General features: G+C 46.5%; 2 protein-coding genes across 8 annotated transcripts; one reads left to right on the top strand and one right to left on the bottom strand.

The window, feature by feature from the left end:
• The first annotated feature begins 468 nt into the window (after positions 1-468).
• LOC6554294 (protein tramtrack, beta isoform) lies at positions 469-22,902 on the top strand. Of its 7 annotated transcripts, none has more exons than XM_026975937.1 (5): positions 469-1,066; positions 14,455-14,779; positions 14,966-15,598; positions 15,733-15,820; positions 20,438-22,902. In XM_026975937.1, the coding sequence occupies exons 2-5, from the start codon at positions 14,636-14,638 to the stop codon at positions 22,012-22,014; spliced, it is 2,442 nt and encodes an 813-aa protein (XP_026831738.1). In that variant the 5' UTR covers positions 469-1,066; positions 14,455-14,635; the 3' UTR covers positions 22,015-22,902. The 7 variants fall into 7 exon arrangements, with proteins under 7 accessions (XP_026831738.1, XP_015009126.1, XP_015009127.1 ...); XM_015153640.2 differs by having other exon boundaries at positions 471-1,059; XM_015153641.2 differs by lacking the exon at positions 20,438-22,902 and adding an exon at positions 16,988-20,181 and having other exon boundaries at positions 629-1,059.
• Positions 22,748-24,447, bottom strand: LOC6554293 (cleavage stimulation factor subunit 1). Its single transcript, XM_001981025.3, has 2 exons — positions 23,413-24,447; positions 22,748-23,358 (listed from the first exon to the last, which is right to left on the bottom strand). The coding sequence occupies exons 1-2, from the start codon at positions 24,346-24,348 to the stop codon at positions 23,020-23,022; spliced, it is 1,275 nt and encodes a 424-aa protein (XP_001981061.1). The 5' UTR covers positions 24,349-24,447; the 3' UTR covers positions 22,748-23,019.
• Between the last annotated feature and the right edge of the window lie 21 nt (positions 24,448-24,468).

Genomic DNA, 24,468 nt, shown 5'->3' with positions numbered 1-24,468 from the left:
AACACCAGCCACCCACTCTCTCTCTCCGTCTCCCCCCTCCTCTCGCCCACTCCGCTGGCCCCTAAGAGCGCGGAGAGATGGCATTTATGCTGAGCAGGCACAGAGCCAGAGAGGTGAAGATGGGACTGGAGAAGAAGAAGAAGCCGCTGCGTCGGCAGAATGGAAACGAGGACGACCAAACTGCATTGTTGTCATATTTCGTAATACGCTGATGCAGCAGAGAAGGGATGGAGGCGGTGGGCGCAGAGGTGGAGCAGCAGGTCACGGCGGTGAGAGAGAGCGAGAGCGCAGGAGACTTGATTTCAACACCAGCTTATCAGCGGCAGCGGAGAGCGGCAGACGAGAGAGCATAAGGGCAGAGCGCCAACGCAGCGGCAAAATGGAAATGTCAAGTTGGGGCTGCGCTCTCCCTCGCTCTCGCTGCCGGCGGCGACTGCGCTGCTCTCTTAACCATTTGGAGCCCCATTCAAACGTTCGCTTCTTGCCATTCCATTTCGTCCGCTCATCCGTCCACGGATGAGCGTTGCTCCACGCAAGTAAAGCGTTTTTGCGCCCTGCGAGCGGGAGAGCAATGTGAAACGGGAGCACAACAAATACCGCCCACTACCACTACCAATTCCCATATTCCCATATTCCATGGTATTCCCAGCTCAGTTCGTGCCGTGTGATCGAAGCTTTCGGTAAGGCTTCGGCTCGGCTTTGTGTATCCACCTTAGGGGCTCTCTGCGGCGCTTGTTCTGCCTCTCTCTCTCTCCCTCTCTCGTTTCTGCGGCTCAGCTCAGGGACAACAAATGCGGTAAAATGGCTTCTGCGTCGACGTCGACATCCCTGCCGTTTCAGTTCTGATTGGAGGTTCGTGCGCGGCGTTTCCTCAGCTGATTTCGTTGCCTTTTGCCTTTTCGCAATCCGCTTTCGGCTCCGTGTTCGCCTCGGTTGCCAATTACGTGTAGCCAACAAAAACAGAACAAACAGAAACAACAACAAGTGCTCTCGAGTGTTGCAAGCCTTCTTCCGCCGAAGAAACCGCAAAACGGATTACAAAGAATCTTCGTAGAATTGGTAAGTGGTAAGATTATCCACAAAATTGTCTTCGAAAAAGGTCAAAGCATCAAGTGTTCAAATATAAAGTACAAGTTTAAGTATTCCTATTAAATTTTCAAGACTTCCCTTGAATCTCAGATAAGGATTTTATTATTTCAGATTCAAAAAGTTCCTAAGCTTTCGAATTCGGGGTAAAACACGCACTTGTTTCTGGAGTCCGTAGTGATTTTTCTTTTAAGATTTGAACGTTCTTCGAATTGGATTTTTGAATTAGCTTCTGATAATTTCAATTCAGAACTTGTTCGAAAGAACTTGTATAGGGGTACTGTTAATAGGTCATCGCAGGAGTCGAAAACAATTGATGACTAAATCCGCAACCGAAAGCTTCTGGATTATAGAATTATAGCGATCTAAGCTAATTGGCCAAGGGTCGTTTTGGGCATCTAGTAGAGTCTTAAAAGCCTCGCAGATACATTTTCTTCTAACAATCTCCCGCTCACACGCTCAGTACATACACCAACACACGCACAGCTAACGCCTATTGGAAAGACGCTTTTGTATCCAACTTGCACAGATAGTGGTACAGATACACATACAAATGCACACATGCCGTATACGGCACATGGGGAGTAATGCCGCCACACTAGATACCAGATACTAGATACATAGATACGTCCGCCGCTTATTTGTCGGTCGTGCTTCAGTGATCTCTGTCATTTGCAGTTGCCCATTTCCTTTTTTATCCCCCACTTCCACATCCAGTCGTCGTTGGCCCGGCGCACCCCTTTCGATCAGTCTTCCAGTTCCAGTGCCTTCTGGTGGCTTCCAGTGGCTGCAACACATGCGGTGGCCTCAGTGATTTTCTGAATGAACCAATGGAGTGAATGTGTGAATGAATGATCCATGTACGCAACATCTTTGCACTGCACAAATTATTTGGATTCGGCATTAGGTTTATTTGATCACATTAACTAAAGGTAAAGTCAGATAAAAGTGAGCTTGTATTTTCCTAAATGCTTTTCGCGCTACAACTCAATACGTGGATTACTACTCTTGGGAGGACGGAAACCTGACAACCCTGGCCAAGGGGCAACTCTGCACTTGCACCTGTGCGCCACTCCAAGCCACAAAAACACAAATACAATTATGCAAATCGAGATCACAGCCCAAAATCCCAATCTCCGTCTCTGATCTGCATTTGGCTTTGTATGTTTTGTTATTTGTTACTTCTGTCGTTGTTTTTAATTCGCTAACCCACTTCACACAGTGGCTGCAACAACAAAAGTCATGAATTATTATTTTGTATTGGGGCGAAAAGGAAACGAATGCCCAGTCTCTGATCACACATAAATTTTGCGGTTGTTTTGTTAATGAAACGACAAGAGCAGCACTATTGCGCTCTTTACTACACATTTCCCGCTCTCCGCGAAAGCTTTTCTGTTTGTTTGCCCACACACAAACACACACACACACTTGTGAACGAACACCTTGCGCTCACTTGAAATTATGCTCGAATTATAACTGTTGTTTAGCCGGCGATCGAAACGGTTAAAGCAGCAATGAAAGAGGGAAAAGAGAAAGAGGATGACATGACTAACAACGTAAAAGCGATCTAAGCATGTACATTGTTGTTAGTGCTGGTAGAAAAGAAGAAAAAGCCGAAACAGTAAAAGTCCACGCGGCGTATACGCAATATCAGAGGGGGGATGGAAAAGGCATGCCTCTCTTATCTATTCTTTTCTCAGTCTTCCTTTAATACACAGGGCAAAAGTTTTGAAGGCGCCCTAAAGTGAGTTGATAGTGGTTAACGCCATATTTACAAAATAATTATTAAAATACTAGAGGAAATGTACATACTTTTTCTGGTGTATTGGCTTAGTGCGCGTGACTCTTTCTCAAATTCAACTTAAATGTATCTGCCATTTTGCGCCGATTTCCTGCCCCTTTTCGTATTCAAAAATTCTTCGGATCCAAATTTGCACAATACATATTGCTATTGAAAATGATTTTATATTTATTTATTTCATTCGCAAGTGCCAGCTGCCATGCTAAATAAATGTCTGTTGTGAGCTGTTTCCCCGTGTATATTCATGTGGTTTTTATTTTTTTTTTTTTTTGATCCACACGATACTCCTTTTCATATTCTGGGCCTTGTGGCGATAAATGAAATTTTTGTTGAATGCATTTCTGATTTGTATCACCTTCGCGGAGAACGCCAGGTATTTCGCTTTCGGGTATCTGCTGCTCCGATTGCCCATCCTGATAGTACACAAGTCGCGCGTGTACCCCATATATCTCCTTTTTTAATTAGCAATCTGCACAAAAACTCCGACTACTGCAAAAACCTAAATTCAAAAGTGGAACACAAACAAAAACCGCTCAAAAGTCAGCAAAAAAATGAGGAATCAACGAAAAATACAAGAAAACAGAAAAGGTCAGTGACCAAAATATGTTTTGTAACTCAGGCAGAAATCTTCGCGAAAAGAGAATGGGCCAAAAAAAGCTAAGCAAAAGTCGGAAACCAGAAGGCAGTGGTAACCCTTTGGACTCCGGATATGGTTACCGTTGTCCAAAGATCATACACATGCATTTATTCTACAGATTTTAAAGAACATTACCAAATAATCTCTTGATTTTTTTTTTGAGGATCAGCAGAAAAACATCTAAGGAGTAGTGGGAAGAATCTTAAGGATTTCTGGTAATTTTCCGACCCCAAACACGTGGCTAGGCTCATTTCACAATTTCCGCCTGCTGGCTGAAATTAAATATTTTTTACCGTTTTAAGCCTTTTGCAGGCCTCACAAACATACACACGCATGCACTTTAATTCAATTAACGACGTCGACGCCGCTGCCGGCGCAGCTCAATGTCCGCGTCAAGTATACGCCCTGTGGTGCCTGAAAAACTGAAGAGCTGAAAAATCACTCACCCACACAATCGGCGGTGGATGTGTTCATCTGCCTGCCAGTCGTTTCCTATTTTGCATTCTTCAACGAATGGCCAGCGCAAAAGCGAATTTCAAAAAGGAGAGCGGATGGATGGCCGGCCAGGCATTCGACTTAAGGCTGCGAACTTACAGTACGCCGATGTGTTTGTGCGGAAAAAGGCAACATCAGCGAAAAGAAATAAACACACAGTAGTAGACAGCACACTACGAAATGCAAATGAAATGTAATTGAAAGCAGCGCTGCCGACGTCTCTGCTACCCTTAAGCTTTGCCAGGGGACGTTGTCCGTTCCGTTCCGTTTGTCCGTTTGTGGGACAACCGGAGGTTGGGGATAAAGGTTGGGGCACAGTGGAGCTGTGCTTGAATTCCACATTGCCATTTTTGTCTTCATAATTGGAATAACAATCAATCCCTATTACTTAGCTAACTCAGTATCCCTTTTACTATTACTAAGTAATCCCTTACTTAGGAACTGTATTTCCCTGACAGTGCTTACAGTAATTCCGTTGAAATTCCATGTTGAGCTCAGAACGATGAGATTATAAAAGCGTCCCAGAGGGACTGCGACTTATCGCAACTATTTTGCCACCTCGGCAATCCTTTTTACCCAAATTCATCGCATTTGCCCCACTGTACAGCTCGCAGGGAAGCAAAGAGCACATGACAATAAGAAAAAAGCTGTGTGTATATTTTAATCCTCTCAAAGAGGATTTTTCGATTGCGGCCGCCGCTGGTGGGGCCATTTGCACACGACACCAGCAGCGCGCTTCCCAGGGCGGTGGAATGGGGGCGGGGCGGGGTGAGTGGGTGGTAGGAGGAGGAGAGAAACAGGCAAACGGGAAGACAGAAAGCGAGAAGCGGGCAGAGATGTTTTCCTCGTAGCCTCCAAGGAGCGCAGACGAGGAAAGTCACCTCTAAAAGCAAGCAGCACGCAGATATCCCCACAAAACGACGCAGATACAAGGCACACACAGATAAAAAGCACACACAGATACTCACGCACACGGGCGGACAGTGCGCGATAAGCTTAATTGAGTGCGCAGCGGTGTGGTGGGCGATGGGTGGTGGGAGGAGGAGCAAGAGGCGCAAGAGGCGCAGGAGGAGGTGCAAGTGGAGACCATGGGGATGACACTCGCACACACACAGCACACTATCAACGCACGCACACCATCGCACACACGGCAGGAGAGCAAGGAGAACGCTATAAAAAATATAAAAAATTAAAAAGTGAAATATACGGCGACGCCGACCGCGACAGCGCCTTGGTGCAGAGAAAGCAGCACTCTGCGTGCTTTTTCTGGGCATACCCCTTAGTCAGCATCCTAGAAAGGGGATATGGGCACACTAGCCAGCGAAGTCAAGGGTGCCAAAATGTGGTGAACAGCCAATATGAATCAAATACCTTATCAAAGACTGTTGCCTTAATAATGGTCTTAGGCTTATTTACTAGAAATAATTGCCCAATGTTGTTATCGCACATCCTAAAAGTAATGGGCATAACCCCGATGACTCCCCACATACGTATTTAGTGTTTTGTTTCCTCGGCCTTTGTATGCGTTTTCTTTGTTTGTTGTTTTTTCGCGCAGTCGATCAAGGCGATTTCAAACGTACGATCCTCGGGATTCCCTCTTTCTAGCCCCTGCCTCCCTCCCAGGCCCTCATTCAAGTGGCTCGTTTAGCTTTTTGATTCGATCGGTGGGACTTCGAGGGGATATCGCCGCATGGCCCGGGTGCAGCTGTTTTTCAAAAGTTTCGTCAGAGGATCGCTGGCTGGATCCCACAATTGGGTCGTTTATAAATATCCGCAGCGCGTTTTCTAGTCTCGACTATCGGCGGCAGGAAGAACATGGGGCGTTCCACCAACACTTGGGGTGAAGAATTTTCGGTGCCAGACCGAAGGAGGCATCCGATTTGATTTCACTAAAGTTTTCCCCGCGGAGAAAGCCCAAAACAAACACTTGGGCCTGTGGATTTCGTTGCTCTCGAAGAATTCTCTCTTCTTCTCCGCTGTTATCGCGGCACAGCGAAGAAAGCTTTCTCGGCAGCCATGAGGCCGAAATTCTGGCAGCTCCTAGAAAAGGGCAAGCAATCGGGCATGAATCATGGCTGGCAAGGCCTCTGGAGCTCGTGCCTTTATCTGGCGTGTCCCAGCGGACAAAGTACACATGTGTACACACTGCTATCGTGGAGGTACTTCCTTCGTCCGTCTTATCAGCGAATCGTGGTTAAGACAACTACAAACATACGCTACATACGCTACATACGCTACAGACGCAAAGCACGCGCACTGATGAACTCACGTTCTCGGGAACAAGTCCGTTCTTGGACCTTAATCGCCTTGGCCTCCGTTTCCTAAAATTATTCATACTAGCACTGGAGTCCTCCGCCGAACACCAACATTCTAGCTGAAAGTGCTAGCTGCTTTGAGTTGCGACAACGCCTTGCCTTCCACACTATTAAGATTTCGCAATTATCAGCGACTTTTGAGGGTTTCTGGTGGTTTGGTGGCCTGGTGGCTTGGTGGTTCGCTGGTGCGGTGGCCATGTGGAGAGCGCTGGCGGATCGTCGAGTGGCCAACCAAGTGTGTCAGTGCGAGTGCTGAGTGCTGAGCCGCGGAACTTTCCCCGTCCGGCGGTGACCCGCATTTCGAATGTCTAAATTAAGGACACCGCCATAAAAAGCTCTGCGAACGCGAGGGCAAATGACTGTGTGGGTCGAGGCGTGAAGCGGTCGCAGCAACAAAAACGCAGGCATAGATCAATAATGCTGACAGCCAGGGGCTCTGGGGGAGGAGCTATTCAGGGGGAGTCGAAGGGGGCGGTGGAAGAAGGTGGTGTTGCAAGACCACCTCTCCTCTGTCGAGGAGAGACGCCCTTCTATGGCGCTGCTGCGAGCGACTGCATTTTTTGCCCGACGAATGATAGCCGAAAACGATTTGGTAATCAACGGCCCAAACAAGTCGCCCATTGGTGGTTAAGGCTTTTGGAGGAGGCAAAATTATGTGCGGAGAAAATAGTGAACTAAAATTCCTGAGCCACATGCTCAGTAACTTATGTGTAGACGAAAAACGAAGTTTTGGATAAAAAACCAGTAACTTGTTCTATTTCTGAAATAAATCAATATCCCTCTAACGCTGCCCACAAATCAGTCATTGGAAGTCGCAGTTTCCCAGCTTCCAGATCCCGCCGAGCGACAGGGTGAGCTCACCCGACCGAGGGCAACTAGTTTTTCCCCGTCCTCCCCCAAAACCAGCCCCATCCCTTCCCTTCCGCTGCCCCTCCTCCTGCACCCGGGTCCCCAAACACATTTCATAGTTGACTAGCCGAAGAGCAGAGCGGTTCTTTGTTGTTTTCGTTGGCGCTCACTCCTCCGCAAATGTTTGCCTTATATGATTGGAACCAGTACAGATATACACACGTCCACATATCGGATGTGTTACAGACATGTGGTTATGTATCTTTGGGGACATGGTGTTGTTTTTGCGTTTACACGCACAATGGGACAAACAGACTCGGTTCCATTTTTCTTACCATCATTTTAGTTTTCTTTACAAAATATGTTGTTACCATTATCAGTCCAATACATACACCTCTTTAAATGGACTTAATATTAAGTATATTAGTATGCCACTAATAAAAGCTCTCTAAATTTGGAAGGAGGATCTTTACTTAATCACCTGAATTTGAGACAACCAATAAAATGCAAAACCGCCGGCCAAAATCAGGTTTTTAAGAAATACATTAAAGTAAACAAATGTATTTTCGAAATACAATAAATAAGTTTACGTAGCTATCGATCTAGTGCTACTTTGATGAAGATAACAGACAGTGGATATGCAAACAATCGATATATAATGAATTGACAATCTTTCTGTCTATGTTGTTATAGATATTATTGGATAGTACTTATATTACACACATATCGACAAATATCGGTTAAATACTGTTAAAAAGTATCTTCTAATTCAAGTGTGATCCAATTGTCTATACACGTTTCCGCCTGCAATTCCTAGGCTGTCACAAACTGCGATAAAATATCTCGAATGATCTCCATGGTGCTTCGCGGGGATTCCTCCATGGCGTGTCTATTATTAAATTTCTCTATGAATGAAATTATACACATATGATGTAGATACATCCCAGTATGTTGTTGGGTTGGCGGGTGGGTGAGTGTGTGTACAAACCTCGGTTACACTTGAATGACAATTTTGAAACCTATGGTCCAAAAGCCAGAGTCCTACGCTGCGAGTGTTGGTGTGGCATTGACAACGGCCCCTCGAAAGCCCCTTCTCTTCAGGGGCTTACGTGCTTGGCTGCTAACCTTTTTCCAGTTTGCGTTTTCATTTTTTCCGTTTCTGTTTTTGTTATGCTTCAAGCCAAGCTTTTTCTTTTGGGTGCCTACGTGCAAAGGAATTTTACACTTGGCGAACAAAGGCGCAGAAAGCGCTAGAAACCGCCGGAGCTACAAAAACAACAACGGGACTTTATGACAGCCAAGCGTCGTCGCTAGAAAACGAAGCGGGGAGAATCGCTGGGAAGAGCGAAGACGGCGCGCAAAGACCGAAGACCGAAGACCGCGGAGCGAAGAGCAGAGAGCGGGGGAGCAAGGGAGCAGGAGAGTTATGAATGTAACCAAAGTACAAAAAGCCGAGCTTCCAGCGGCGACAATTTGTAAGCCAAGGAGGAGCGATGAGGAGGGGGGTGCGGGAGGGGGAGGGGCATCAGAATCAGAAGAATCACACACTGGAAATAATCAGAGCAACAATCTTCCATGCAAAACAATGAAATGTGGCAAAAGTTCGGCTCATTGACAATAAACAAGATACAACTATGTATCTCTTAATTAAGTTAAATAAATTCTAACGAAATGCTGACCTAGGACTCCATTTTTCTCTGTGCAGAAGGAGAGACTTGGGAGGTTTTAGCCTCCAGACGCGCCGATCGGCGGCAGGAAGGCGTCAAGGCAGGAGGGGGTTGTCGGGAAGGGGTGAGGGGAGCAGGCGGTCGGCACATGTGTTTGGAGCCAACCTGCGATACCTGTTCCGCCGTTGGCGTCGACGGAACACCAGAATCCGGCCACATAGCCAGCAGCTAGCAGCTAGCAGCAGTTACTCAGTTAGTCAGTCATCAACACAGATACGCTGGCACCACTACCCACACGCTTTGGCGTTAGGAGAGCTAATGTGCCTCTCTTTCTCTCTCTGGGCCAACTCAGTGGCTTTGCTGTTTACACGGCACAAATAGCGCTAGAGGAAACCAAAAAACCAAAGGCCCCTTCGGTCTTGCATCCCCCTCGATCTCACGCACTTTGTTGGCGGGGGGTGGGGCAGGGTGAAGTGAAGGGGGAGCACATACGCATGTAGAAATCACAGGCTCTGGTGGTTTTCGGTTGACTCGGCGGCTCAGTTTGCTGGATTTTCACATAGTTCGATATGTTGCGGGGGCGACTGTTGCGATTGTGTGTGGGCCACATGTGCCAAGTGTCACGCACACACACACGCGCTTGAGTAGTGGATATATGTATATAGTATGTCCCCCGCCAGACGAGGCTTCGGCCACGACAACAGCATTCAAGGCAACTAGAGCCAGAAACCCACTTTGAGCCGAAGATATTGGGTAACAATTGGCAAGATCCGAGGCCCAAAGGGTCTATAACGCCCATAAATAAACAGGTTCATTAAAAGATAGACAATCACCTTGTGCCGCGAAGAGACTCAGCGTGATGATGGTCGCGGATAAAGAGCTGCTGCTCTGAATGGCAAAGATATTCATTCCCATTATTCATTTCATTATTCATTATTCATTTCTATTATTCAAGGCCTGAAATCTTCACTATACCATCCTAATCCTCATATCACGAGGACTCAAGACCCATAGTAGCGATAATTTGGAAATCAATTTGTTATCCAAGGACCTTCCAAGGAAGAATATTATATTATATATCATGGCATGTGCAGCCAACAAGATCTCAATCCCTTACTGGCTGTGAAAATGCCACATTGGGAAACTCATTCGTTATAATTGCCCATTGCCCATCCTCACTGCCGCATTTCAAACGGGTCTTCCTCCGAACAAAGTACAAATTCCGTTTTCACTCCCAGCCGAATTTGAAATTTCAACATCATCATCGTGGTCTGTGGGAGAAGAAGAGGAAGCATCGTTAATTTGTGAGCCCTGTCACCGATTATACTTCCAACCTCCGCTCTCGCACACACACACACACACACACACATACATACACATGCATCTACCGCCCCACGGAACTTATGAACTTATTGTTGTAGCTTTTCGCTGATAAAATTCAAGCAGGAGAGCATTCCCCGCTGACAACTCCCCCCACCCCACCCCCTTCCTGGGGAGTGGGGAGAGGAAGTCATGGAGCGTAGATAGAGCGGTTTATACATACTATATTAGACCAGCGACTAAGTAGAACGGCAACAACAATGGCAAAGGCACAGCCCCACTGCACAGGGAAAAAAGGTGCCAAGTGAGGATCAACCATGTAATCATACACGTAAGATTTCGATATTTTTAAAGGCAGTTGCAATGTCCTAAATGATTTGATGTCATATAACATATTCTAAGCTGACGTGAGCGGATGGGATGCAGGCTCCAAAAGCACCCAAAACTCCGCCCTAATGGCCTTTGATCCTATTTCTCACCGTGCAGCCATGCCCATACAATGGACCCATAGACCCGAGAGTCGGAGTCAGAGTTCCAATCCCAGGCAAAGCTCCACAAAAGCCACTCAAAAGTAGAAAAAACTACACAGTCTGAAAAAATGAAATAAAAAACACCACCAACAACACGCAATAGGGCAAGGCAAACAACAACAGCGGCTGCGGCTGCGGCAGCGGCAGCGACGTCGACTGAGAAACAGCAACAGGAATTTACGATTCAGTGACTACCTTATTGTTGTTGTAGTTGTCTAGCCTGTGTGAGTGTGTGAGTGTGTGTGCATTTGTTGCTATTTCACCTGGGCTGGGGAGCTCCAGCGCCGTGTGTGTGTGCGTCTGTGTGTGTGTGAGAGCCTATTAGGCGAAACGATCGTTTCCGTTGCAAGGGGCTAAGGGGTGGGGATGTTTTGCTGTGTTGTTGTTGCTGCCGTTACGCCTTCAGCCAGTTAATAATAGACAACAGCAACAACAACAACAACAGCAACTACAACCAAATACCCACCAAGGTGTGTAGGATAAAAACACACGAACAAATTATAAAAGAGCGAGGGAACTGCGCTCAAAGCTCGTTGCTTAGGATCCGATCCCCAATGGCTGTTGAGTCAATCCACTTGTAGAATTTACAGCCCGCTTACGTAATCCCTCGCCTAAACATCAGAAAAACGCTCCTGCCAACCAGCACAAAGCCATGCAGTGAAGCACCCCTAACTCGAAAAGGGATTGGGAAATATGTAGTAGAAATATTGAGAAAGTCGCTTTCACATTATAGGCTCTGCAATAAACTTACAATGTATTGATGTTTTTCGGTGAACAATTAACTTTTTTTGCGATCCTCATCATAGTTTTTGTGAATTGCTGCTTTTTGAGACAAACTTTATTATTTCTATTCGTGTTGTAAATGTTTTACAAAAGTCTAGGGTTTTAAGCCTCAGTCAATTTATTTCAGTTACCACTGTACGTCCGCCACGCCTTCTTTACTGGCTCTCGCTTTTCCACATGCTTTCCGATATTTCGGAGGCCTGGAAAACCCCAGCAAAGCTGCGGCCCAACCCCAAATGGTTTCAATAAAGAGCCCAGCCCAGAAAGTTGCCCTTACAACAATGCACTTCTACAGCGGCGGGAAAAAGCGGGGGATACAACAAATCATCAACTGTTGCACACCCGAATCGTTGATGTTGCTGCTGTTGTTGTTGTTGTCGGTGGTTTCCTAGCTTTTTTCCAGCGTGTTTTTCTTTTTAACCCCGTTTTGCTGGAAATTAAAAATTCAAAAAGTCAAAGGCGCAAGCAAGAGAGCAGAGCAGCTCTCTCGCTCTAGCGTTCGGGCTCTCTCATGTTTGGAGACTCGGGGACCAAGCGAAAAGTCTCCACGAACCGCAGCCCTATTGCCTGTTTGTGTGCGTGTGTGTGTGAGCAAGAGCGTTCCTTTCGAGAGAGGAGGATTTGCCGAGTTGTGTGTGTGCACGAAGTAGAAGAAGCAGCGCCGGCAGCGACGCCGACTGCGCTGCCTTGGCGCTCGGGAACTTGGAGCCCAGTTGCCGATCGGATCGCCAGAGGATCGCCGCTCACTCAGTGTATTGGTGTCAAGCAAGACGGACGAAAAATTGCCGACGACGCGCCGCTGCCAGAAAGAGAGTTTCTTCCGCTCCGCTCACGCGCGCCCCCTTTCTATATGTTTCTCGCTCTCGCGCCGAGTTGTGAAAATTTCCACAAGTTAAAATTAAATGAAAAAAGTGCAAAGGAAGCAGGCGAAATAGCGAATAGTAATTTCGGTTTAACAACTGCGGGCAGTGCACTAGTAACCCTTTAAATGTGATGAACGAGTAGAGAAACTTATGAGTGTGTTCAAAAAATAAGTTCAAATAATAAGGTGCTTATAATGTTTGTTTAACATAGTGATAGTTTTCAAAGAACAAAAATTAAACTTAATAACTAATCACCACTAATATATCTGCAAACTTACATACACATATGTATGTACGTACATATGTAGTCTTATACAAACCAGCGATGAGGAGCCAAAATGGAAGGCTGTATAGTAATTTAGGACCTTGTACATGCGATATCTGCGATATAATCCCCCCAACCGAAGAAACCGCCCTTTCTCGCTCGCTCAGTATCGCCGTCTCCTTTTAAAGGCGTACACGTACCCAAAGGGGGTGTAAAGCAGAGCGTATGTGTGCGTGTCCCCTGTAAAGTGATCTCCTCTCCGCAGGCAACCGCCCACCCCTAAAACATCCGCTCTTATCAGGCGCAGTGTGCGTGTGTGTGTGTGTGCGCGTCTGTGGAGGGGGGGTGAGTGGGCAGCGAATGTCGGCAGCGCAGTCGGCTTCCTGCGTCGAGGACTTTGACTTATTCAGTCTCTCGCTAGTCTTCCTCGAGTGAGGACGTGTCAACTGGAATTGATCCTCTCTCCTGCACTCGCTCTTACTTTACTTCACACACAACGGTAAACGAAATAATAAAAAAACTCAACAACTAGTGGCAGAAAAACAATACAATTCCATTTAAAAGCCAGCCATTTGTGAGAAATACACTTACATATTTGTGCGATCGCGCAGGCGAAAAAAGCTTTTCCCGCTAAGCTTTTCTAGTAACTGTTTGGCGGTGCCAGTGTGTGTTTGTGTGCGTGCTGATCTCTCCCGCTCTCTCCCTACATTGAATGGTTTCTCAATTGATTTGAACAAGTGCATAAAAACAATAACAATTGCAAACAAACGAAGAGTGCAAAGCATAGACAGCAAAATAGAAGCGTGGAAAACATAAAGCAAACTAAAGAAACCACATTCATGTGTATGTGTGCCAGGAAGACGACATGGGAATTTCGTGGGCGAGTGGGAATGATTTTCAATTAAGTGTACAAAGCAACTGAAACTGCCGTGGCGATAAGATAAGAGCGGCAGCGGCAAATATTTAGCAAGTGGAGGAAGCAAGAGGAAGCGTGGTTTCAAGACAAGGATTTTTTTGTTGGAATTGCGATCGCCGAAAGTGAGATAACGGGGATTCGAAAAAACGTGCCACGACTTTCCTCTGCTGGAATTAAGGCTAGTGCGTGTGTGTGTTTGCGTCGTGTTCGTTCCAGTTTCCAGTTGGCAGGCCTGTAAAGTTTTTCAGTCAGCCTGTTCCATTTGTTGCTCTCCTAATTCCACACCCTTTGGCAAGTTTCCAAGTCATTCACGCTGTGGCTGTCATTCCAGTCGCGGGCTCTCTTTCTCACACGCATACACGCATGTACGCACACAGCCGTTGCAGTGCTTGTGGTGAGGCTTTGTTGTTGTTGTTGCTGTTGCCTGCCTGCCCATTTGAAACACATTTGAAATTTCCTCATTTACTTTTCCTCATCGGGGCCTGCATAATGTGCTCGTCTCTGACCCTTTGGGGTCGACTCTTAAATTAAACTCAATTGGAAATCGGCAGCGCGCCAGCAGAGCACTTTCCAGCTGCAGGACTCTATGCGTTTTGGGTTTGGAAAAGACGATGTACAGTGGAGCTTCGGTGATGACGAGATCTAGAATCTCTTTAAGATGGACAACAAGTTTAGATCCCTTGATTTCAAAGCACAATTCTTTTATTTTGGAATGTTTTCCTGATCGTATAAAAATATAAATGTTTCTAAACGAAATATCTCTACAGAATAGTTAACCTACAACAGCCTTTTAATAATAGTCGGAAAAATACGAAAAACACTGATCATATAATGCATATATACATATGTTCTTTCCGTATTGTTTAAAGCTTAGACGCCTACTTACTAAAATCCTAATACTAACCTTTGGATTTCACTTGATTGCAGCACGCTCTGGAATATATGTTTTAGAAGCTGTCAGGCCCCAAGGAGTAAGAATCCCAGCCCAGGACAACGAAAGGACCTTTGATGCACGCAGGGCACCCAAACCGCCCCACTTGCATGAGGACATAGACCGCGATCGCACACTCACTCGCACATCGCTTAGTGACGCAACCACAGCCTCCCAATGAAGATGGCATCTCAACGCTTTTGCCTGCGGTGGAACAACCACCAGAGCAACCTTCTGTCCGTCTTCGACCAGCTGTTGCACGCAGAAACCTTCACAGATGTGACGCTGGCCGTCGAGGGGCAATACCTGAAGGCACACAAGGTGGGTGGTTAGGGCTGTGTGATTGATAGTGCCGAGATCAGAAAGAGATCGTTAATTAAAAGAAGAGACCCTTCCATTTAATTCGGTTTTTAAACAAAATAATCTTTAATTTTTATAAAGCAATGTAAAGTTAACTTTTTTGTATTTGCATTCAGCCACTTTAACTAAGCTATTGATTCTTCACAGATGGTGCTATCCGCCTGCAGTCCCTACTTCAACGCGCTCTTTGTAAATCATCCGGAAAAGCATCCGATTGTCATACTTAAGGATGTGCCCTACTCGGACATGAAGTCGCTGCTAGACTTCATGTACAGGGGCGAGGTCTCAGTGGACCAGGAGCGACTCACTGCATTCCTGCGCGTGGCCGAGAGCCTGCGCATCAAGGGCCTCACCGAGGTCAACGACGACAAGCCCTCGCCGGCAGCAGCAGCTGCAGGAGCGGGCGCGGCGGGCTCTGAGAGCACACCCACTCCTCCCCAGCTGCAGCGCATCCAGCCGTATTTGGTGCCCCAGCGGAATCGCTCGCAGGCCGGCGGTCTGCTGGCCAGTGCCGCCAACGCCGGAAACACGCCCACCCTGCCGGTGCAGCCATCGCTGCTCAATGCGGCCCTAATGCCCAAGCGAAAGAGGGGCAGACCCCGGAAGCTATCCGGCAGCTCGAATGGCACGGGGAACGACTACGACGACTTTGATCGTGAGAACATGATGAACGACTCCTCCGATCTGGGCAACGGCAAACTGGGCAACGAGTCCTACTCCGGCAATGACGATGGCTCCGACGACAATCAGCCGGCTGGAGGACACACGGATGATCTAAATGTAAGTCTGGTAGTAACTTTCTAAGAGGTGGTGGGAAAAGAAGCTGCACTGCACTGCAAACACATTTAAAGCAACAAGCATTCTCCAAAAATATTCCTCGTAACTAACTCATTTTCTTTGATTGCCATCCACAGGAAAGTCGCGATTCTCTGCCCTCGAAACGATCAAAGAACTCCAAGGATCACCGCGTAGTGAGCCAGCATGAAGACAACAGCACTTCCGGTGAGTCCTCCATACCAATTCATTCCCGCATAGATAGAGCGCATAGATGCATACCTAGTTCTAAGATCATTTGCCTAGCCCTAAGACAATGCACCATCAACCATTATTAAGTCGACTCTCATGTGCACCCTGCAAAGACATACCGAAATCCAACTCAATCCAATACAGAGCCAGGCTGAAGTCACATAACCACATTCGACCAATCTCATCTGCGAATATCGGAAAAGCTAAAAGGGATTTTACGCATTTCAAGTAGTAGAAATCTAATAGCAATAACTCGCGTCGGTTTCTCCCCCGCTCAGTGAAAAGTAAATATAAAAGAAAATGTGAGAAAATAATACGAAAATTGTTAAGTGAATTCGCAACGTTCGAGGCATCTTCCGTCCGTCGGCAGGTGAGTGTCCCCAACAACCAGCTAATGCAGTTGATGCCCAAGAAATGCAAATCCACCAGCTGACGAAGAGATTATTGTGAAGTTGAGAATCGGGTTGAGCTCACAGGGATTCATGGCCGACGTGATAAGAATGATCAAGAAACATGTAGCTAAAAAATTGTCCAAATTTACCGCGCCTCAAAAAGTCAAAGTAGCAATACAACTCCAGAAACTGAAACAAATTCGCCACCTCTCATGACCATCACTCACAACGAAATGCTGATCTCTGTTGTCCATTTCCGATCATCTCCTCGAAACAATGCAAAAATTAACAAACAACAACAGGAAAATGATCAACTGAAAACTGTCAATAAAAGCAGCAAAAGAAAAACTTTCGAACTCGCAACGCGTTGAAAATGGCTTGAAATCCCTATAGCTTTTCCGATCCGATTTGAAACTCTTTCTCTCACTCGCTCGCGTCATGTGTTTTGCCTTTCTCTCGCATACATCCTGCACATACAGATCTACACCCATATCATATCATACTATACTACACTTATACGCCAAGCATTTGCAAAATTATTAGGTTAAAAAGGTTTTCAATACCGAGTGAATATTTACTTCATATTGTTCTTAAATAATATTAATGAATATGAAAAGAAGTTGCTTTGCAAAACTTTGAACTTTGTATGACCAACAAGTTGGATTCCAAACACTTGCAGATGGTTGTGGCGTATAAAAGTAGTATTGGCTGGTGAAAGCACAGAGTTAACCTATGTATTTACAATTTTTAGACGGAAACGACAGCGATGGCGAAGGTCTGGACACATCATATATGGAACCTCAACTTATGCTGGACGAATATGACGAGCCCGTAGAGTTCAAGTACAACCCGCTCACCGACAACAGCTCACCCACGCAGGACCAAACGGATGGCAGTCACCTGAACGAGCAGGCGCGCCAACAAGCCTTCCTCATCGCTGCCCAACGGAAACACCAAGCGGACACAGCAGCAGCGGCGGCGGCGGGCGGCGGACTCAAGCTCAACATTATCGGAATGGCGGCTGGTGGGGCGCAGGTGAAAAGCATGGTCAGCATACCGAAACTAACGCCCATTGGCAAGGTCAACGCCGCCTCCACGCCATTGGTCTCGCCTGCGGGCTCCTTTTCCACGGCCTCGGTCAAGCCGCGCGTCCAGAAGCGGCCAAAACTGGCCAAACAGAACGGCGATGTAAAGCCGGCTGTGTTTACCAGCCAGGAATACCTCGACATTTACAACAGCAACGACGGATTCAAGTTAAAGGGCGGTGGTCTGAGCGGAAGCACGCCGAACCTGAGTGCTGGACTGGGAACTCCCTCCGTGAAGACCAAGCTGAATCTTAGCAGCAACGTGGGCGAGGGCGAGGCGGAGGGCTCAGTGAGGGACTACTGCACCAAAGAGGGCGAGCATACGTACCGCTGCAAAGTCTGCTCCCGCGTCTACACGCACATCAGCAACTTCTGCCGGCACTATGTTACCTCCCACAAGCGAAATGTGAAAGTGTACCCGTGTCCCTTCTGCTTTAAGGAGTTTACGCGCAAGGACAACATGACGGCGCACGTAAAAATCATCCACAAGATCGAAAATCCCTCGACGGCGTTGGCCACAGTGGCGGCAGCGAACTTAGCAGGCCAGCCACTGGGAGTTTCGGGAGCCTCGACGCCTCCGCCGCCGGATCTGAGTGGTCAGAACTCAAATCAGTCGCTGCCCGCCACCAGCAATGCGCTATCCACCTCCTCCTCCTCGTCGACGTCCTCGTCCAGCGGATCCCTGGGTCCGATGACGGCCTCCTCAGCACCGCCAGCACCAGCAGCTGCGGCGCAGTAATCTCCAGACACCTCACACCAAGCCCAAAAAAGCACACACTCAAAGAAATAGTGAGGTTGAGGCACCCGCTAACGATTGGATGAAGCATGTTGCAGCGCCAGGCGCTCGGATTTTTTCGGGATTTTTTTGTTGTTGGGGAGGGAAGTTAAAGTAGATTTTTGTTGATTTTGTTTTTAGTTTTTTACTTGGCTTCGATGGAGGTGCAGAATTCTCCAAGCCAGCAGACGTTTTTATGTTGTGCAATTTACCTTTTCAGTTACAATTACACTTATTTTCTAAAGCCCTTTTCAAAGACCCGATCAGAACACATTGCTAATCTAATCCTACCAACTACCCTTAAGATTTACGATTATTATTTATCCCCGATCGCCGACGACTTGTCGATCGTTTTTTATTAGCGCGTAGTCAAGGACCCAAAATCAAGTAGTTTTGTGGCTGACACTTTACAAACCCATCCATTAGGGGTTGCCTTTTTATTGGACACCAGAGCGGCCTTATATGCGAAGTGTATCCGGGCAAGAGTTACACTAAAAACCGAAACTAAACCTGCACTTTTAGATAATTAAACTATATATACACACGGATATGTTATACATAATTATATAAATAATATATATATAAACATTGAATGGTATGTCTAGCTGTAGTTCTATTAATTAATTTATCATTATCACTATGTTCGATATGCTAATGTTAATGCTAAACAATTATTACAAGCCGAAATCTGAAAACAGAAGCAGGAGAATCAGTGTAATGTTAATCATGCGAGAGGGAGCGCAGATCTACCTTGTTGCCTTCAAATGAAGCTAGTTAAAAGTTAATCCCGGGTCTGGGTCAAGGTCGTTGGGCCCCCAGCACCCGGCCACACCCTCAAACACCCCGGTCACCCACACCGATCCCCGTAACATCCGAAGCCCGGCGGAAGATTGAAAATGTTTCGTCGGGATCGTTGATAAAGTGTAACTACAGATAGTAACAGCAACCATAGTTGTAATGATAACGCTAATCTTAATGAGCATAAAGTAAACCTAATTTATCTATCAAACGATTTATGTTGTATATCGGAGGCTTAAATTATCGCCAAAGAAAATGAAAATCAAAAACAAAACAAAGCAAAAAGCAGTTGAAATCCAACAGTAACAACAGTAACAAGAGTAACAACAGAGCAGCAGCCGCAGCAGACCACAGAAAACAGAGTGTAAAATTGCAAGATATTGTTGTTAATGCGAAACGATCTCCAAACAAAATAAATAACTTGAAAAGTAGACAACACGTAATTCCTCAGTCAAGTAAAACGTTCAAATTTGCTGCAATTCGAGAACTAAGAGACATGAGAACAGAGAACATTCAAAAAGTTATAACTGCAAGCAACTGACAGAAAACAAATTGAAACAAAATTAAGCGCAATCAAATAATAAACAAGCTGCGTACGCTAACTTATTAAATAATTTTGTTTTTAATTCTTTATTTAGTGGTAGCTAGTGCAATTTAGTTAGTAAGCCGCCGTCTCCCAAACACAGACTAACAAATATCGCAAATATATATTTCCACCCACCCAATCGATCCAATCTTCCAAACTTCTCTTTTGGCGTTAATTTTAAACAATCAATCAAACAGGTCATGCATATTTATTTGTATGTGTATTGTTTGTACTATATTTTACTTTATTTTTAGTCTACTTTTTTATATGAATATATTTACATATATTTTGCATTCAACAACTATAAACCTTCAGCAATTTTCTCGCTTTCAAACAAAAATGTCCAAACTCGAAACCTGAACGAGGAATATAGCTACTAGCTACATATATAGAGTCATGCTTTGATGCCCAAAGAAAATGAAAGATAAGAATCGTAATGCAAGGCAAAACTTCCATGTGAAAATGAGAAAATTGTCTGGAAATTGTTGGTAAACATGGTTTCCGTTTAAATTAGCTAATTACGAAACACACACTCTACGATATATCATACGATACGTTAAACATAATTACTAAATAGTGAATCACACGCAATATTAATCAAGCAGATCATTTATATTATCGTTTAAAACTGACCAACAGAAGAAAAATAAAATACACAATGCAAAAAACACTCGAAACAAAATCAGTTCTGAAACACAAAATTGATTGTTTTAATTCCTTTTTTGGGAATGGGAAATTCCGCTCAAGCTACTTTTGTATTTAATACAGCTTCATCAAGAATTTAATTGAATTATTAAACGTTAAATTAAGTTTTCTAAGGAAATAGGATTTTTAAACGAATTAAAAAAAAAAATTAAACACATGAATAATTAAATTGTGTTTATTGGGTCCGGAATCGAAGAAAGTAATAATGTGCCATCGAAAAAATAACTCATACATGAAATATCTTAATTGCAGTTACTCCAACTAAGGCCACTCCAGAGCTCTCCCAGCGGCTTTTCGGCTCCTCATCGACGACCATCTCAGCAGCGGCTTCAGGCGGCGGCAGCACTTCCCTTTCGGAACCCATTTCACTGCTGGAGATCAGCGATGAAAGGGACTCCGCTCCGGTTCACCTGCCCACCATTTTGGGCCTGAAGATACGCGCCATTAACACCACAACGCCCACGCAGCAAGGATCTCCTCAGGCGCCCACGAAATCCAAGCCGAAGATGAAGCAGGTGACGGGAGGCAATAACAGCAACTCGCTGCTCAAGCAGCAGCTGCGAGGTGGAGCCAAGGATCCCGAGGTGCCACCTGCCCCCAGGATCACGGTGGCAGTGGCCCCCAATGCCGCCTTAAATGTCGAGGAACAGTCCAAGGAGATCCCGAAGAAAAACCAGGACGAGGTCAATGCCTGCCTTGGTCTGCACTCGCTGGCCAATGCCGCCGAGCAGCAGGCCGCTCAGGTGGCCAGCAGTGGGAATCTGCACCACCAGCTACTGCTCCACATGGCAGCAAACAACTCCATGCTGAACACCACCGACTACTACCAACAGCAGCAGCAGGAATCTCCCTCGAGTGTCGGCCAGTTCATGGATGACGACATGGACCTGCTGTCCCTGAATGAGCAACAGGATAAGAGCGATGAGCCCGATCATGAAATGGTAACCCTGGCTGACGAGAACGCTGGGTTGCCTGGCTATCAGGGGCACGAAGCGGAAGCCACACATGCGCAGGAAGGTTCGCCTGCGCCGGAGACACCAACGGCACCACCACCCACACCCAGAAGTGGAAAGAAGGGCGCCAAGCGTCCCATTCAACGGCGGAGAGTGCGCCGTAAGGCGCAGTCGACGCTGGACGATCAAGCGGAGCACCTGACGGAGATGTCCGTGCGGGGGCTGGACCTCTTCCGGTATGCGAGTGTCGTGGAGGGCGTCTACCGCTGCACCGAGTGCGCCAAGGAGAACATGCAGAAGACATTCAAGAACAAGTACAGCTTCCAGCGGCACGCCTTTCTCTACCACGAGGGCAAGCATCGCAAGGTGTTCCCCTGTCCCGTATGCTCCAAAGAGTTTTCGCGACCAGATAAAATGAAGAACCACCTCAAGATGACCCACGAGAACTTTACGCCGCCGAAGGACATCGGAGCCTTCAGCCCCCTAAAATACTTGATCAGTGCAGCGGCTGCAGGGGACATGCATGCTTCGATCTATCAGCAGCAGCAAGATCATTACCAGCGGCAGTTGGCCGAGCAGCTGGAGCAGCAAAACGCCTCCTTCGACAGCCGGGACAGTTCGCTTCTGCTGCCCGACGTAAAGTTGGAGCACGCCGAGGACCAGGATCCGGATCAGGAGGCAGAACTGAGCGATGGTGGCTACGATGCCTCCAATCCGGCAGCCGCTGCAGCCGCCATGCTGAGCCTCCAACAAGATGTAATCATCAAGGATGAGATACAGATCTCGCCGTCACCCTCGCCCACCCCGCCCGCCTCCTGTGCTGTGGCGGAGGGCAAGTCCTTGGCTTTGGCCTCCACCGCACAAACTGCAACGTAAAGACTTTGAAGAGTTGAGGAGCGACTACAGACGCACAACACCGTTTTACCTTAAGCAGCGAGCTCTGAACTGTAGAATACTTCATAGCAACATAAGTAATCGTGGCACTCAAACACACATCAGACTCAAATCGATTTTTAGTTAAATGCTGTAGTCTAGTTAATGTAAACCCGTAAGCAATATTATTTCTAGCACTTGCTCCGTCCATAACGTCTTTTTTAAGCAAATCTAATATTTAGTTTTACGTAGGACATAAGTTTTGCCCAATCAAGCAACGCACACAGTTCAGTGAACTTTAATGACTTTCGGCTTTAATTATAAACAATTCGACTGGCTACTGCCTACTGGATCCACATGCGATCCGTAAGGCAAGCAATTTTAGAACTTTTCATTTCTCTTTGTGATTTTGTTAAACCTTTTTATATAGACCTTTGTTTTTTTATTTTTTGTTGTACATAGCTATATTTTGTTTAATACTCAAAGTCCGTAGTATAATTTTGTTCATTTCCTTGGCAACAAGTTGGAATCAAATGTATTGGCTATTTGTGCAATCTTCAAAACGAGTTGGTGGCCTCTGAGGAACCCGACAGCGCGGTTCTGCGGCCCCACGAAATGTTGTAAACTTAATTACCTACTAAGGCCACTTAACTAGAATCTAGGCGTAGTCATAAGGCATTGGATCCATGTTCCAACGTACAACAAAACGGACTTCCAGTGAAGAAATCAACTGATATTTATACGGAATCCCAATCTGGTATTATGTATTATGATTTTTACAGTTTACTTAACGCAACAAATACGACTTAAACTTGCGCTCAATCACTAGAAATTATAGTTGCGATTTTAGGATAACCATAAACGAGTTTTAAATAAAGAACATTTTACTGACAAGTGATTTCTGAAAGTGTTTCAAACATAGTCGAAAGCCAAGCGCAATAATTGAATAGTTAAAATATGCACATTTTGTTTCTTAAAAGTTTATTCGATTTGTGAAGCCTTATCCGTTTACTGATTATTTGCCCTTCGGTACCAGAATCGTGCCCGAAAGTCGTCGGAGCAGGTGAGGAAAGCAGGAGCATTGGGCGAATGCGTGATGTAGCGAACAGGTCCGTTGTGTCCAAGCGAGTTGAGGGTCAGACGGCATCCGTTACGTGAGTTCCACGAGCAAAGCGATGTGGTGGCCTCATCGGGAAACAGCACGTAGTCCTCGGTGTGGTTGAAAACAGCCTCTGTCTGGTGCTCCTGCTTGCCGGTGGTTCCAGCACCCGTGTACGTCTGAATGGGACGACTGGTGCACAACTCCCACAGATAAACCAGGGAGTCCATACCGGAAGATAAGAGGTACTAAAAAGAATACGTTAAAGCCTGGCATAGCCACTACCCACAATGTTCCCTTACCTTCCCGTTTCTGGTAAACTCCAGTGAGCATATTGCCGCTCCGCCATGCGCCTCGGCAATCGTGTTGATGCACCGCCCGCTGATCCCGTCCCATATTTTTATGTCTCCATCGTAACTGCCTGTGGCGTAGAGTTTTCCCGTAGGCGAATATTTCACGCAAGTAACTCCAGCCTTGTGCTGCTGCGAGGGAATGGCGCTCACAAAGCATTGGGTGGTGGCCACATCGTAGACCCGTAGGACGTTGTGTTCCGTTCCGATGGCTACGTAGTCACCAGTAGGGTGAAAAGAGAGGCACAGCACCGGCTCGCAGTCGGTGAACACCTTGTGGGCCTTCTTTACCGAGGGCTTGGCAATGTCAAACAATTTGACAGTGCCATCGCGGGAGGCGGAGGCCAGGATGTGCTCCTTGGGGTGGAACTCCAGGTAGGACACTTCATCAGTGTGATCATAGAGCGTGCGAATGACTGGATGGCCTTGTTGTTCCCTGCCCGGTTCGATGTCTTCGGGCGCAGACTTCGCCAGCATCCGCTCCACGTCAAGAATCTTAATGCTGGCATCCACACTGCCGGTGGCCACCAGGGAACCATCGCAGCTGAAGGCGCCGGCGCGACAGGCCTGTTTGTGCGAGGTCACATACGCGGTTTCGTAGGAATGTGGTTCCGGGGCCAAAGCCGAAGCCTCCGGCTCGAACTCCAAGTCTATGCCGGGCAACACATCATCCGAGGGCGTCTTGTCCTTGTCGCTCAGCGTCTGCATCCCTGCAATCATTACGTGCAGCAGGCGTTCACTGGGAGCGCACTGATCTGCCTTCACCAGCATGGACAGCTCCATGGCGAACTTCTCCAGCCCGTCGTACATCAGCTGGCTGATCATCAGGCGGTAGAGTATCTCCCGGTTCTTCACCAGGTTACTGGGATCCAAAATCTCATCGCGCATGGTAGTTAAAATTATATATTCTTTTCCGCGGATATAAACAAAATCTAATGCCGTAGATAACGTCGTGGCAATCGTTATCGAAACAATTTATCTCGCCGGTATGCCATCTCTAGCTGTGCT

This window comes from Drosophila erecta, unplaced genomic scaffold (genome assembly GCF_003286155.1).
Source record: "Drosophila erecta strain 14021-0224.00,06,07 unplaced genomic scaffold, DereRS2 tig00000000-arrow-pilon, whole genome shotgun sequence".
NCBI classification, from domain to species: Eukaryota; Metazoa; Arthropoda; class Insecta; order Diptera; family Drosophilidae; genus Drosophila; species Drosophila erecta.
Note: the sequence above shows the minus strand (reverse complement) of the source record. Positions and strands in the feature narration are given on the sequence as shown.

Bases quoted from the DNA above. Each gene is read 5' to 3' on its own strand.
- LOC6554294 (XM_026975937.1), top strand. From the start codon at position 14,636: ATGAAGATGGCATCTCAACGCTTTTGCCTGCGGTGGAACAACCACCAG. The intron at 15,599-15,732 runs GTAAGTCTGGTA...TGCCATCCACAG, and splicing joins GACACACGGATGATCTAAAT to GAAAGTCGCGATTCTCTGCC. The intron at 15,821-20,437 runs GTGAGTCCTCCA...TCTTAATTGCAG, and splicing joins TGAAGACAACAGCACTTCCG to TTACTCCAACTAAGGCCACT.
- LOC6554293 (XM_001981025.3), bottom strand. From the start codon at position 24,348: ATGCGCGATGAGATTTTGGATCCCAGTAACCTGGTGAAGAACCGGGAG. The intron at 23,359-23,412 runs GTAAGGGAACAT...TATTCTTTTTAG, and splicing joins AGTTTACCAGAAACGGGAAG to TACCTCTTATCTTCCGGTAT.